Raw genomic sequence first — 14,908 nt, 5'->3', positions numbered from 1 at the left:
ACATATGTTAGGAAGAGAGCCACAGGAAGAAAACATTTATTGTTCTCAAGCCGGCAACCCCTGAACAAGCAGTTCTTAGCTCACAGGGTTTATATATTTACAAAAATGTATAGTCCCCTTTATTATCAAACCGTTCAAGGCGGATAACAATCATATAAAATATTGGAGACTTTGTCTTTTTTACGTGTAGAAGTTGCCCAGCTTTGCCCTGCTTTCTCTCGTAACCACGATCCAGGGTTCCCGCTGACATAAACAGGAGGCATGCCCGGAAAAAATTCCATCAGCCTTCCTGCACGAGACCGTGATGCGACTTCAACAAGTCAGGTGGTCATATACAGGTCTGGTTTTCAGGGTACCCAAGCTGAGCAAAATCAGCCTTGTTCTTAGACTACATGTATGTGAATAAAAGGGCTGAATGTTTACTGTGGGTATCATTGAAAACAGATGTGTTTGCGGTCCTCAGTAAAGAACCCTTGGTTTATAGCATCTTACAATCTCAGTGTGAAATACCAAGATGTTTACCTTGTTGCAGAGTCTGGAAGGTTTAATACTAACTTTTAAAAATATGTTAAGTCAGGTTGAAACTCAGTGTTCAAACTGTTTGTGCAGACAGAGAATTAAAAAACAAAACAAAACAAAAAAACTTAGGACAATGAGACTTCTGTAGAGGAGAGGAAGTCATCTGAAGTGACCAAGGTGAATGTTATTTCTGGTAACCATTTAAGACTTCTGTTAAATTGTCATTTGAATCATTCCAGCTTTCATAATAAATTTAATTAGCTACACTTGGATAGGTAAACCTGTCTAGGACAGAAGCTCAGATGTACTTAAAGCAGCAGCTAGAGACATAAAACTATCAACTTGTCTGTACTATCTCCTCTTTTGCACTTATTTCTTTATCACAATAGGTAAGAATTTTTCGATGTAAAAAAAAATCTCTAGGACAAAGGATCATATTATGAGGTTGGAATGGGGGAGACTCAGCGTCACGTGCATCTGGGCTTGGCGATCAGGGCTGCCCCCCCCCCAAGGGAAATACGCTAAATTGAACAGGCAGGGTGGAGACATGGTGGCAAGGTCAGGAACTGGGGAGACACCAGGAGAAACACATGGAACAGGAACTAAGAGGAACAGTTCCAAGATGCATTTCATAATAAAGAAAACATGCCTACTGGAGCTTTGCCCTATTTGTCCATCCATCTGTACACATGCAACAGGCATGCAAAGCTTGAGCACGCCTTACTTGTGCTATGTGGCCAGCATGCTCTTTCACAACTTATAACCACACACCCTGATTTTAAACATTTCCTTCCCTACCCACTCTTCTGTTGTTCTGCTGACCAGAAAGGTCATGGAGACCCATTATGCCAGATACTCAGTAAACAGCCACACTGGTGTGGGTAGCCATTTAGACTATTATGAGACCTTCTGGTTAGAAACAGGAGAAGAGTGCTGGGTGTTAACTAAAAAGGGGATCATGCATGCTCAGCTACCCAAGAGGATGAAGTACAATGACTGATGATGACAAAACCTGTTTTGGATCAGGAGCGTCATCGTACAAGCAGTCATGCGCTATGACTGGCAGCTGGGATACCGCCTTGGTAGTGTGGATAGGAATAACTCAGTAGGCTAGATGGACCAATGGATTTTTTTCTGGCATCTAATGTGTTACTGTACTTCAATACGTATATCCGGTCTGCAAGGTGTTCTTATATACAGACTGGTGGTAAATATAGGTCATCAAGCTTGTGTAGTCTGCCCTTTTTTCTCTATCTCCTGCAATATCATGCACCTTATTCAATCTCTAGCTTTACCTTTCCCACCGCTAAGAATCCTCTGTGAGTGTCTCATGTCGTCTTGATGCAATTTTTGCTCAATCACCACAACTGGGAGCTTATTCTCATGCATCCTTTGAAAACATCTCTGTGTTACTCCTCTTCTAATCTCATATCATGACCTTTGTTTTGAAAATTCACCCCAAAGGTTTTAAAACATTTGTGTGTGTAAATTTACCACATACATATGCAAGTAGCATGTACTAATGTACACACTATTTTATAAACAGCAAAAGTATGCGGTTGTTTTCAGTCTTGCACCCACATTTACATGCAAAAAAAGGGGTAGCCTGGGGGCTTTGCAGGGCAGAGCCAAGAGGTATGCGGGCTAGACTTAAGCAGGTACATTTGGTAAATTATTCATTTAATTTTACACCTGCTAATTATCATGGGCAATTGATACCAGACTCACTATTGTTTACTACTGGCTGGGTGGGAGGTCTGGGTGAACTGGGGGGATTTCAGAATGAAGAAGCAGGAGGGTCTCAATGACCTTGAGAAGGGCTGGGTAAACTAGTGGAGGTTTCAGCAAACTGGCGATTTCAATTACATGTGCATGTTTTAAAAATATACCAACTTCCGTGCGTAAACTGGGTTTTACACAAGCAAGTCCATGCATAAAATATATGCTTGCTTAAGGAAACCTGTGCGCATAGGTTAGGGGGGGGGGGGGGAGGGAGATATACCCATAATTTATAACCACTACAGTTATAAAATACTGTAGTAGATCTCCGAGTGGCCATATCCAACTGAAACAATGCAGTCAAGTCTGCTACAGGTGCAGCTCTAAAAGCTCTTCAACACACTGAGAAGGTAATACAACAGTGTGTGGCAACAAGAAGTGTGAGGCATTAGAAGTTCACACATGGTTATGCTGAATTCTTGCAAGCTGCTAAATCAACAGCAGCAGAAGTTTGAGACACTGAATTGCAAAATCGACGCACAAAGTAGAATCAGCAAAATAAGGGATCGATGTCTCTTCCTTAAATACAGTGCAGGGAACCATCACAGGAAGAGTCGTGAACCATTTATTCCCCTGAAGAAGCCTGCAAGGCGAAACAGAGGCTTTTCTGGGACTGAGTGAACACATAGGGACAGAGATCACACAGGATATTGGAAAAACATCAGGACAGAATCAATATAGGCCACAGAAACATCTGTAGAATCTACATGAAGTAAGAGAGACATGAGTGGGACTCTACACAGCGCTTCTGTGTAATATTTACAACGTATCCTTTTCTTCTGATTCATTTGTATACTTTTGAATGCTGGTGCTTTTTATGTGGTTTCTGGCTTTTTACAAGGTAACTTTTTGAAGTCTAGCCTTATTGAAATTATTTCATTGAAAGCAATTTGTAAGCACTTTGGCAATACACATGCTATGAATGCATAACTCTAAAGAGATTTTAGAAGTGGTGTGAGTGAGGAATCACTGAGCAGGGTATGCATTCAATATAGGTTTGTGTTATCGTGTCATTTTATCTTTTGATTTTTTTTATGTTTTGTAATAAAGCTTGCAATAACAAATATTATTCATATCAACTAAGAAACTAAGATAGTGGTGGCGTTAGCTTTCTATAGGGTTTATTGCAGACACACGCAAACACACACACACATGTGACTTTTGAAAATGACCCTTTCCTGACCATAGACAGAAGAGGATAAAAGGGTTTTTTTTTTTTGTTTTCTTTAAGTTTTAGCTACATTTAATTATCTCATTCATTTTACTGAGAGTACATGCTGAGGTGCAGGAAGAATTTCAGCAGTTCTCCAGCCCAGCGGTTGGACCTGTTCCACATTTTACTGTAAACTTTGTTAAAACAGTAGAACTAGTAAATGGTGTGGAGGTGGATTTTTTTTTTTTTTTTTTTGTATATGCATAGCTCAACGTTACTTTGAAAAAGGAAAAGAAGTTACAAAAAAATACCACGATATAAGCAATCTGTGTTTGAATTTTCAGATAGTCGCATAAAAATCTAATTAAAAAATCCTATCAATTGGCACAATAAAGATTTTTTTTTTAATATATATATATATATGTTGGCAAGACCATCATATTGACAGGCATTCATGCTTTGCTGGAAATTTATCTGCAACCATTTTTTTGCCTGAGTATTTTTAAATCATTGGTCTGTGCACCAAACCTACTTTTTAAAAATGTTTTTAAATTTTTCTATTTGCATTCTTAAAAACTTTATATTAATGAAAATTTAGTGTCGTGAAAAACTTATCTTGAACATCCATCAAAAATGCCACGTTTGATTATAGGAGACTGAAGCTCCAGGTGGAAATTACCATCCCCGTGGGTAAAAGCCTGGACTCTGTTCCACAAGACGTGTGCTTTTGCCCCAGAAAAAGCGGGCAGAGGTCTCTGTGGGTACCTCCCCCTCCCCCTCGGCAGTTCTCAAGGAGAAAGCATGCAAACACTTTCCCTTTCAAAAATGGTGCAGGTTACAGCCCCCTCCCCCCCCAATCCTATGAGCTTTGGAGGGGCAGTGCATCCGGAGGAATGCCACTAGTGGCTGGCCAGGGGCTTAGGGTGGTCAGGCAGGAGGGGTGGAAGGTGGACGCAGTTAGGGTCATCGGCACCGCTCTGCCAGAGCCAGCATGCTCAGCTCAGCTTTAGTTCTCCAAGCACCAGGAGGGCGGACGAAAGATTTGCTAGCACTTTGAACAGACACTTTTATACTTTAAGGCAAACTAAGTATGCTTACGAGAAATAGATGAATGGACAGCAGCTAGAAACGAGGCCTGGATTCTACTGCTGATGGGTTTCAGACCTGTGCTAATTCAAACGCTGTGGGCCGGATTTTATAAATTAGCGCGATCGCGTACTTTTGTTCGCGCACCAGGCGCGAACAAGAGTACGCGGGATTTTAATAGATACGCGTGTAGTCACGCGTATCCATTAAAATCCGGGGTCGGCGCGTGCAAGGCTGCCCAAAATCGGCAGCCTTGCACGCGCCGAGCCGCACAACCTGCCTCCATTCCCTCCAAGGCCGCTCCGAAATCGGAGCGGCCTCGGAGGGAACTTTCCTTCCACCCCCCCACACCTTCCCTTCCCTAACCCCCCCCCCCCCCGGCCCTATCTAAACCCCCCCCTACCTTTGTCGGCAAAGTTACGCCTACTGGAAGCAGGCGTAACTTTGCGCGCGCCGGCCAGCTGCCCCGCTCCAAGTTCCGGTCCCGGGGGCTGGTCTGGAGGCCGCGGCCACGCCCCCAGAACGAAACCATGCCCCGCGGCGCCACTCCCAAAACGCCGCGTCACTGCCAGCATGCCCCTGACACGCCCCTCCATGTGCGTCCCAGGGCTTGCGCGCACCGCCGAGCCTATGCAAAATAGGCTCGGCGGTGCGCGCAGGGGGGGTTTGGGGTAGGTTTTCGGGGGGTACGCGCGTATCCTACGCGCCCTTTGAAAATCTACCCGTGTGTGCGCAGTTCTGTGCAAATGTTTCGGCCAAATTGTGTTTCAGTGAACGTCCAAGTTACAGAGGTTGACACAACTTCTGCATGATGCAAAGTGAAACCCCACATCTTTCTACAGTTTTTAATGTAAAACTACTATTTATTTGCTGATAGTAATTTAGCATTAAAAACTACAGAAAGATATTGTTTAACTTTGTATCATGTAGAAGCTGGATCAGCGTCTGTAACTTAGAGATTCATTCAAACATATCATTTGACCAGGGGGGCCTAAAACTTTGCACACAACTGTATGCCAGATAAGTGTGAAAGCTGCTAAAAGGGCAATAAAGGCTTCTGTTTAAAACGTAAACAGACAAGGTCCTGAAAGTATAATGAACTGTCAAACATGCCCCAGGGCTACAATGTAAGTCACTGACTACATTCACAAGCTATTACACAGCAGCAGGTTTAAGCAGGTGAAAAACAAAAACCATAAAATCCCAAAACACGAAACATGAACTCATATAAAGTGCAAGGAAGGCAATGCTGCTGTGAAATAATATAACCTCAGTATAAGGCCAGCTTCCAAAGAAGTGACTCACAGGAAAGGAGCAAGGCCTACTTGAAAAGGAAGTTTGCACAATCACTCAAAACCCTCCATGGACTTTACAAAGAAGCGAGAAGATCAACCCTGTTGCACCGCTTCACAGACTTCCAGTTAGTTGTTCTATATGGTCAGCCAAAAACTGACCTGCCTTCACCTGCACAGACCAGTGCTACGAAGCACCACAGGACAGCGTTATATTCAGACGTGCTCAGTCTTGTCCAGCATCCATTTCATAAGAACATAAGACGTGCCATACTGGGTCAGACCAAGGGTCCATCAAGTCCAGCATCCAAGAATCCGGTCAGGAACTTGTGCAGACTGGGCTCTCTGCACCGTTCTTCCACAGAGGACTTGCAGCATATCATCACGTTAGTAAGCGTGATCTGCATCTCTGGCTTGCACACTTGTCTCAGCTTGTTAGTATTCCTCTCTAGTCTCAGTTATCAAAATAACTTCTTATGAAAATACTTTTATTAATCACAGCCCTTTGCAGCACACTTCCATCAAGCAGTTAAATGCAATCAAAAATTCAATTATATTGCTTTGCAGTTTTCTTGTAACCCCCCAACATTAAAATCTACCAAGAATTAAAGGTATTAAAGTCAATTTCTCTGCCAATGAGCAATGAGGAAAAAGCAAATTAAGAAAAAAGATGAAGGGAGAAAAATGCATGCAATTAATGTGAACTTGCATTATTACACAACATAATTGGTACTAATAAGATACAAGACTTAAGCAGCTGAAGAATGTTTTTAGTGAGTAATTGTCAATCAATGCTTATACAAGGAAATAATAATCTTGAACGGTAACACACCTATTATTGCAAATTCCTAAGTACTTACTTCATTACTTCAAAATGTCACTGTCAGTTTATACAGAGTAACAAATAAACATCCTTCTTGTCTCTTTAATAATTACAGTAAGAAAAACCAGACTAGGATTGCTTTTGAAAACTTCCAACTATTCTGGCCATAGAAAATGTGGATGTTTGCCTTGATTGGCGACTGACAGTTTGAAAGACCTACAGGCGGTTACATAGAAAAAGGCCATTGTGGCCCATCCAGACTGCCCATTCAGACCAACTAATCAACTTTATGATCCTACCACTCCTTCTGGGATCTTCTGGGTTTATCCCATGCTTTCCTTGTTCTGGTCTCCAGCACCTCCATAGGAAGGCTGTTCTGCACATTTCCTTAGATTTCTCCTGAGTCTACCCCCTTTCACCCTCATGTCACAATCCCTCATTCCAGAGCTTCCTTTTCTTTGCCTCCTGTGCATGGAAACCATTCTGATGTTACTAGTTACTGGCCCTTCTTTCATTCATCCAGTGCAAAATGTCGAAAAAACTATTTCTGCACATAAGGGCTCCCCGCGCCTGTTCTAGTGACCCCAGAGTCAGTCCACTTTCCAGAATATCCACCATAAATATGCACGAGATAAAGCTGTATAACTTGAGTCTCCAATGCATGCACATTTATCTCATGAGGGATACCACCAGGAAAGGATGAAAAGAGTAAGGTTGGTCTAGCAGCTACAAAAGTTAGGGGGTTGGTCAGATCTGTCTGGCAGGCTGTGTAGGGCTAGGAATAATCAAAAGGACTCAGACTGTGTAGCATCAAGAAGCCATGAGAGTGGGGTCCCAACTGCCACACACGGAAATGTAATATGATTAGGAGGTACACTATTGATTATTATTTATAATCATATAAATAAAATTACAACACCCCAGAGACTGGTTGAGTAGTTAGTGGCAAAGTTCCATCTGGAAAGGCCCTGGGGGTCTACAAGTTGGATGTTTGGGCAACAGCAATGCTAATGGTGGTGATTTAGATAATTACAAAGTTTTGTGATTAAGCATGAGAAGAGTTGGGCATGAACTAAAAAGAGTATCTTGTATGCTCATCTATTTAAGATGGTACGAAGGAGGAAGATGACCAAAACGGTCTTGGATAAGGAATAATAATTTGCAGGTAGTCATGTTCTATGGCTGGTACCTGGGATATATCCTTAGCAGCATGGAGAACAATTGTGCAGATTGGATGGGTCGACTCTTTTTTCTGCCGTCGTCTACTCTGCATATTCCTTTCTGCTATACGATTCACTGTTTCCTGTGCTACCAACTTTGACAATGTCCTTATAGCTTACATGCCCACATGCCCTTTTTTTTTTTTTTTTTTTTTTAGTTCTTAAGAGGGTACTTTTATAACTCTGTGGGTAGGGCTAAACTCTGTGTGCCACTTGTACATGCGGACTTTAGTTAGCATTTTCAAAGCAAACCGATAGGCACAAGTCCGCTCTGAAAATGTTCATGTAATTGGCCTGGCATGCACATAGATTAGCTTGCGTAAAGTTACATCTTTTGCAGATGTAAATTTTATGCGTTAACTTCCATGCAGACTTTTTAAAATCTACAAGCACGTGCATGAGTTCCAACGCGGCACCTTGGCAGGCCCCTCCACGATTCATGTAGAAACAGAGGCGCACTTTGATGTACACAGAGGCCTGGTCCGTTTGGTAAGAGCCTAAAACCCAGTTGCATGCATGGAAATGGCTTTAACAAGCCACCACTTGAGAGCCTTTTATATTTTTATCCCTGGTGGAGCCAGCACAAAGAGATTAACTTACAGTTCTTGCAAAGGAACTTTTGGATGATCCCAGTAAGACTTACTTGTCTTTTGCTGTTTCATCTTCATGAAAATTCCCAAGATGTCCCTGATAGCCTTCCACACTTACCTCGTCCTTTATGTCTTCCTGCTGTTGGGCAGTGAAGATCTCCATCGCTGCCATGAGTCTCATCATTAGCTCATCCACTGTTGTGTTTCCTAGCAACACAGGAAGATGGCCCAACTTCATATTAGTAAAGTTATTAAAAAACTGAAAGTCGGCCTAGAATTAATCAGGAAGGAATTAATAACTAGTGTTGGAAAAAATTCACATTAGAATACTGATGTGTAATTAGAATATTTTTAATTTGTCTTTTCATTGTAAAGTTTTAAGTTTTCAAACAGAAAACCTTAATGAGCTCAAATAGATGCTTATGAGACAAGTGAATCTATATTTTATGTGCTAATTAATGGCCATTATTTTACTTGTTTGTATGAATGTATTTAGAGATATAATTACTCTGCACTTCTAAATGACCTGAAAAAGAAGCTCACCAAGGACGATGTTTTGCTTTCCAAGTTACACAACATCAGGATTTTAAGGCTTAGTATGAAACTTAAGTGTGCAGATTTTGACTTTCACTTTTTACTCTTCACATTAATTACTAAATATATTTTTATAAAAACCTTTAGTGCTCATGGTAGCTGAAAATACACAACTTAGAACCTGAAAAATTGCATCTTTTCTTCTCGTGAATGGTAAACTGGGCCAGTATCAGAACCAACTGCTGGTGTACGTCTCCTGTAAGCAACTGATCTCCAAGACAGAAGACAATGCGTGCACACACAAAAGATTTTAGGAAACAGGAACAGATGGAGAAATAGCACCCAAGACCAGGAGGCTGGTGCATCCATCAGAACCAACCGTTCAAGTTAGAGGTGCACAGTCCCAGTCCCGAAGGGCCACGAATGGGTCTGGTTTTCAGGTTAGCCAAGCTAACCAAATTAATCTGTTCCTTAAGTCAAATACATCTCATGAGTAGCCAATGTGGTTATTTTGAAAAAAAGACACATTCTTTGAGTGGAAGAGCTGTGCACCCCAGAGGTCACTTGGCCGGAGAGTGAGGACTGTTGATGATCAAAGAGCAAGCTCTGATCACTAGAACACAAAGGGGAGTGACCCTACATTGTGGGTCAAAGAGTGAGGGGGGATCAGGGGTCTGTGTGTGAGAGAGGGGATCACCTTTCACCCATCATTCCTCAAACCTCTTTCCTGCTCCATTTATAACTCAATCTTTCCTTTTTCTCCTTCCCTCCCACCACTGATTCTTTCTTCTCTATCCTCCCCACAATTCTCATCTTTCCCTCTCTCTCCTCGATACCAATCCTCCCCCTCATTCCCCAAATATTCAGTCCCCATGCCAATCCAGCTTCCTCCCTTCCCTACACGGATCATTAATACCCCTTTCCCCACATAAAAAAAAACACAAGAAAAGACGAGGAGTAGGAGCCTAGTGGTTAGAGCAGCGGACTATGAACCTGGGACACTAGGGTTCAAATCCCACTGCCGTGTGAACTTGGATTGTGAGCCCTGTGGGGATAGGTACTGTAGGGTACCTCTGGGGATAGGTACTGTAGGTACCTCTGGGGATAGGTACTGTAGGTATTTCTCTATCCCCTCTGGGGATAGGGAAATACCTACAGTACCTGAATTTAATCCACTTTGAAGTGCCAAAAAGCAGAGTATAAATCAAATAAATACACATTAAATATTACCTACACCCATAATAAAGGCCAGAAAATGGCTACCTTTTTTTTTTTTTACAAAGTACATTAAAGGGAGGTTAAGTTTCGGAAGCACATATATCTGGAGAGGAGCAGTTTATGTGCAAGTTGCATCTTCAGTTGCACATGTGCCTTTTGAATTATTTCAAGTTATGCAGTTAAATGACAAGGATTGCCCAGGACTGGCTGGTGGCTGACGGGCAGTGCTGAATGCTGCAATGCGGAGGGATCTGGGTTCAGCTCCTGGGTCAGCCAGGGTTGGGAGGGCTGCTGAGGCTGAAGAGGGAGTCTTGTCTTTTTCCTGCAATGCAGAGCTCTAGGAGGAGACCTGGTGCCTGGGCTCCACCTAAGGACTATTGTGCTAGGTGAGCTGGAAGGGAACAGCCCCCAGGTAAGCGGATATGAAGGCTCATGGCGCCAGAGCCAGGGACAGACTTTTGTCCCCCCCGTCGCTCCTAGGCACTCCGAGTTCACCTCTTGACCTCCAGTTTTCTGAAGCCCCCCCCATTCCACCTCCCCCTCCAGAAGATTCATTTCACATCGGTGTGTAAGCCTGTCCACAGACAGGGAGAGTGGTGTGTCCACCTGTCCATCTTGCATGCACCCGCTCTGCTCACCCTGCGATTGCAACCCGCTCCCACTCCTGGATGAGCACAGGCGCCACAGCTGAGGGCTGCGGCAGTCGGCACCTGCTCAGTTTTGGGAGTATTCTTGCGTTGCTTGCATGGCAGGGGCCGGGGGGAGCGAGACAGCAGTGGAATTCGTTTGCATAGCGGTACAAGCTTCCTCTTTATCTTAAATAGATTGAGCTCACATTTTTTCATTGATGGCTCAAGGCGACTTACAGTCAGGTACAGGAGTCATTTTCCCTGACCCTAGAGGACTTACAATCTAAGTTTGCACCTGAAGCAATGGAGGACGAAGTAACCTGCCCGAGGTCAGTAAGATCTGAACTCTGCTTTCTGTGGTTCTCTCAGCCTGCTGCAGTAGCCCCTAGGCTACTCCTCTACTCTCACGGTCTTGTGCTCACAGGCACCACGACCATCCGCTCTCCTCTGTGTTCCCGTGAGACGGTGGAGTCTCCACGTGTGCGACCAGGAGTCGCCTCAGTCCCAGTGCACATACCAGTCATTCTGAGGTCACAGGGAGAGCTGTGAAAGGGAAAGCATTGGGCCCCCATGAAAGAGATCTATTGGAGGTTTGGGTGGGAGGTGCTTCAGAAAACCAGGGCTCAGGGGGAAGCAGGACTGCACAGCACCTGCACTCCACGTGCCTAGGGGTGGCAGAGGACAGAACACCAGCACCAGGGTCTGAGGTTGCAGAGGACTTATGGGGGTAGGGGAGGAAGGAGAGTGATGGCCACAAAAATCTGAGGACATGGGGCTGAAGGAGGAAGAGAGATGAGAGGGGATGGGAATCAAAGCCTGTAAAATGGTGAGGGGGCTGGGAATGTTGCTGTCCCATCTATTTTGCTACCCTAGGCAAAGGCCTAATGTATCTGTCCCTAAATCCAGGCCTGGCCAGATCCCGGCCCTTTTCAGCTGGAAGCCCAAAAGAGAATAAGAAAATTAGCAGGTCCAAAAAAAAAAAAAAATGGTTTTTTTTTCATATGCTCTCACAGATGTAATGTCCTGAGAGCATTACACCAACTCCCTCATCCCCTATTTCTTACCACATCTATAAAAGAAAAAGAGATTATTACATTATATATAAAGGGAACACCATGGTATCTCCAAGCTCTTGGAGACGGTAATTTTAAACGAGCACACATGTGCCCATACGCGCACATATGGGTGAGCGAGGGAAGATGCGTTGGAATTTTTAATTGTGCGCACATGTTGCAAAATATACCAACCACACATAAGTATGCTCCTAATTTTAAGAGGTTACTCAGCACAGCTAGTGCGTGTGTCTTCCATAAGACTTTTATCGACTTTTACATGTGTTGGTCAGCAAATTTTAAAAGCATGCTTGCACGAGGCATATTCTTAGTTTTCCAATTAAGTCCCCCAGTTTGTCTAGTTAATATCGAGGTCTTCCAGACTCCTCTGGTTCTTCATCCTGCAAGTCACCTAGTTGATCCGGACAACTCACCCTGTCCTAAGAGCCCTAGAATTCGAGATCTACAGACTTCTGCTCATCACAAGCAGCAGTAAAGTTACACTGATATCCAATGAGTGCGCACTGCTATTTTAGGTTTTAAAATATGGACTTAAATGTGTAAATATTGGTCCCGCCCCTTTCCCACCCCCTTATGTCTCACGTGTGCACAGGTACATATGCACTTATTTTGCGGCTTTTCAAAATCTACGTTGCTCATGTGCGGCCCACGTACAAACGCATGTGAGCATTTTTGCATGAGAGCGCTTTTAAAGTTGACCTGTAAGCATTTACAGATCTTTAAAGACTAATGAAGGAGAATGTAAATCTAAATAGTTTTTGTAAATGTTTTGCCTGTTCCTCTAAGTTTCTACCTTGATCGCAAAATGCCCCAAAGAGAGCTAGGCATCATGAGACAATATCCACAGATACCCAGGGTACTCCCCCAATTTTTATTTCCTCCTGAGTTTCCCACTAGAATCCAGTCATTGCAACAACAGTCTTCAGTAGATAGCTATGCAGTGTGGCTCCCTTCAAACCCTGACTCATGTCAGTCATGAATGCCTCCTATAATTCTCTCTGTCTGCAATGGCTGGGATCCCCCCCAATCCCTTCAGGGATGGCAAACACTGCCTCCCCACAGTTCTTATTCAAAGTCTGCCTAGAACACTCTCCCATTTATCACCAATACAAGGGCAGAATGCTGTATTTTATTTACAAGCATGTTTTATTTCCTAAAAAAAAAGAGTCTACTTTATTGTGAAATATTTCTATACCATGTTTACTTTCCTTTTCTTTACCTGATAACTAACAAAATAGTTTTAAACTTTCAGGGACCAACTTTTTCTTTTTGGATCAACACAAGTAAATGACTGAAACGAATGGAAACAGAAAAGTTAGAGTAACCAGTCTGCTCATATAGGAAAGAAAAAGGCACCATCCCACCGCACCTCCACAGAGCTGGAAAGAAGTGTACCTTGTATTACATTCAGCACCTCATTCGATGATCGTTTTCCCATAATAATAAGGAAGAGAGGAAACTGGTCTGTCTTCTGAGTCCGAATGGTTTGTGCAACAACGCTACCAAAGTGTCTCGTGCACATTGTTAGAAACCTACAAATATAAAAACAAAACATGAAATGCAGGTTGTCAAATTTTCTTTTTTTGGACACCATATGGGAAATGTATTGTGCAACAGCTGAATTCCTGCACCAAGTTTTCAAGATCTTCCTTCACACAGTGAAGCTCAACTTTTAAATCAGAAAACATACACTGCAAGATTTGATTTTCATTTGATTTTAATAGTAGCAACAATTAACTGTTAGTGAAGCTATGAGTTTACTTTAAAAAGTCATTTTTTTCTGTAACTTGTCAATTGGAACAATATAAAAGTGGACAGGCAAAATAAACTTTTAAAAAATTCAACTATTAGAAACAAACTGCTGTAATCACAGTATAAAGTTAGCAATCTAGATATAGAAGAGAAGAATTTTAAAAGCACACATTTTCAATAGTGCAAAATAAGGCTATTTTTTGAGAAAATAGCATTTTCAGTCTAACACTTGAGAAAAAACAAAAACATAAAAATCTATATTTCTAAGCTTTTGACCAAAAAGCACTTCAATATTAGCATACCGAAGTCTAGCATTAGCATTCTTCACACGATCTTGAATAAATGAAAAAACTGATAAAGCTTTTCCCTTCCATTAAAGGACTGTTTGAAATTAGCATTTCTTTCAAGAGAAAAGGGTAGCTTATGATATGTTTTCAGATCTGATGGTAAAAAGTAAATGTCATAATAATAATGAATTATGAAAGACCAAATGCAAATATAGAATGCTTTAATAAGATCCAATTTAATAAAGTCTGTAAAAATAATGGACTTTTAATAACACAGGTCACAAAAGGCAAAACAGTGGAAATTCTGAGGACCAGTCAGTGATACGGGCTTATTAATTCTTAATTATGTTCATGAAAGGTAACTTAAATCGTGTGCTTCTGTACGTCTTCTGATAATATTTTTAGGTAACAAGTGCTCTGAAATGCACGTTCTGGCTGATGAGTGAAGGTCTATCGTCACATACCTCAGAAGACAAAGCTAATCCAAGCCTACAAAGTGCATTAAAATGTCACATTGCTCAGGCTGATTTGATATCCAAATTCAAAGTAGAATCAAGATCCTTAATTTTTTTTTTTAAAGCAATAAATTTCCATGCTGCAGCATAGCCACAGAACTTTAGTTTGACATCTGAAGAAGCCTCCAACTCCAGGGTTTTTCTAGTAATTTCGGAAGCATCTTGCATAAAACAGTCAACTGAGAGGAGAAGTCAAACATTAGATCCTCTAAGCACAGCTACAATGTGACGGGCTCCAGTACCAAGCTTTGAAATTCGAGAACCTCCCTTTATTATTTATTCTTTCTAATTAAAAAATGGCTATTTTGAAGAACCTTTATCTCCAGAGATATTTGGCCACTGTAGTTCTCCGAAGTATCACATATTTCATTGCTGTTTTCCTACACTTGGACTGAGTAGAGATGGATGTTGATGACACTCCATCCATAAAATGTCAAA

The 14,908-nt window shown here is 42.2% G+C and overlaps 1 protein-coding gene across 3 annotated transcripts in view; it reads right to left on the bottom strand.

Annotated features, from left to right (window-relative positions):
• FAF1 (Fas associated factor 1) overlaps positions 1-14,908 on the bottom strand; it is a 460,794-nt gene that overhangs the window by 92,576 nt on the left and 353,310 nt on the right. For all 3 annotated transcript variants that reach the window (XM_029618481.1, XM_029618482.1, XM_029618483.1), the window contains 2 exons: positions 13,312-13,448; positions 8,581-8,669 (listed from right to left, as the gene is read on the bottom strand). In XM_029618481.1, the coding sequence (XP_029474341.1) occupies positions 8,581-8,669; positions 13,312-13,448 (226 nt within the window). The remainder of the gene's footprint in view (positions 1-8,580; positions 8,670-13,311; positions 13,449-14,908) is intronic.

Source organism: Rhinatrema bivittatum, chromosome 10 (assembly GCF_901001135.1).
Source record: "Rhinatrema bivittatum chromosome 10, aRhiBiv1.1, whole genome shotgun sequence".
Taxonomy (NCBI): domain Eukaryota; kingdom Metazoa; phylum Chordata; class Amphibia; order Gymnophiona; family Rhinatrematidae; genus Rhinatrema; species Rhinatrema bivittatum.
The sequence above is the reverse complement of the archived record's forward strand: the minus strand, read 5'-3'. Positions and strand labels throughout refer to the sequence as shown.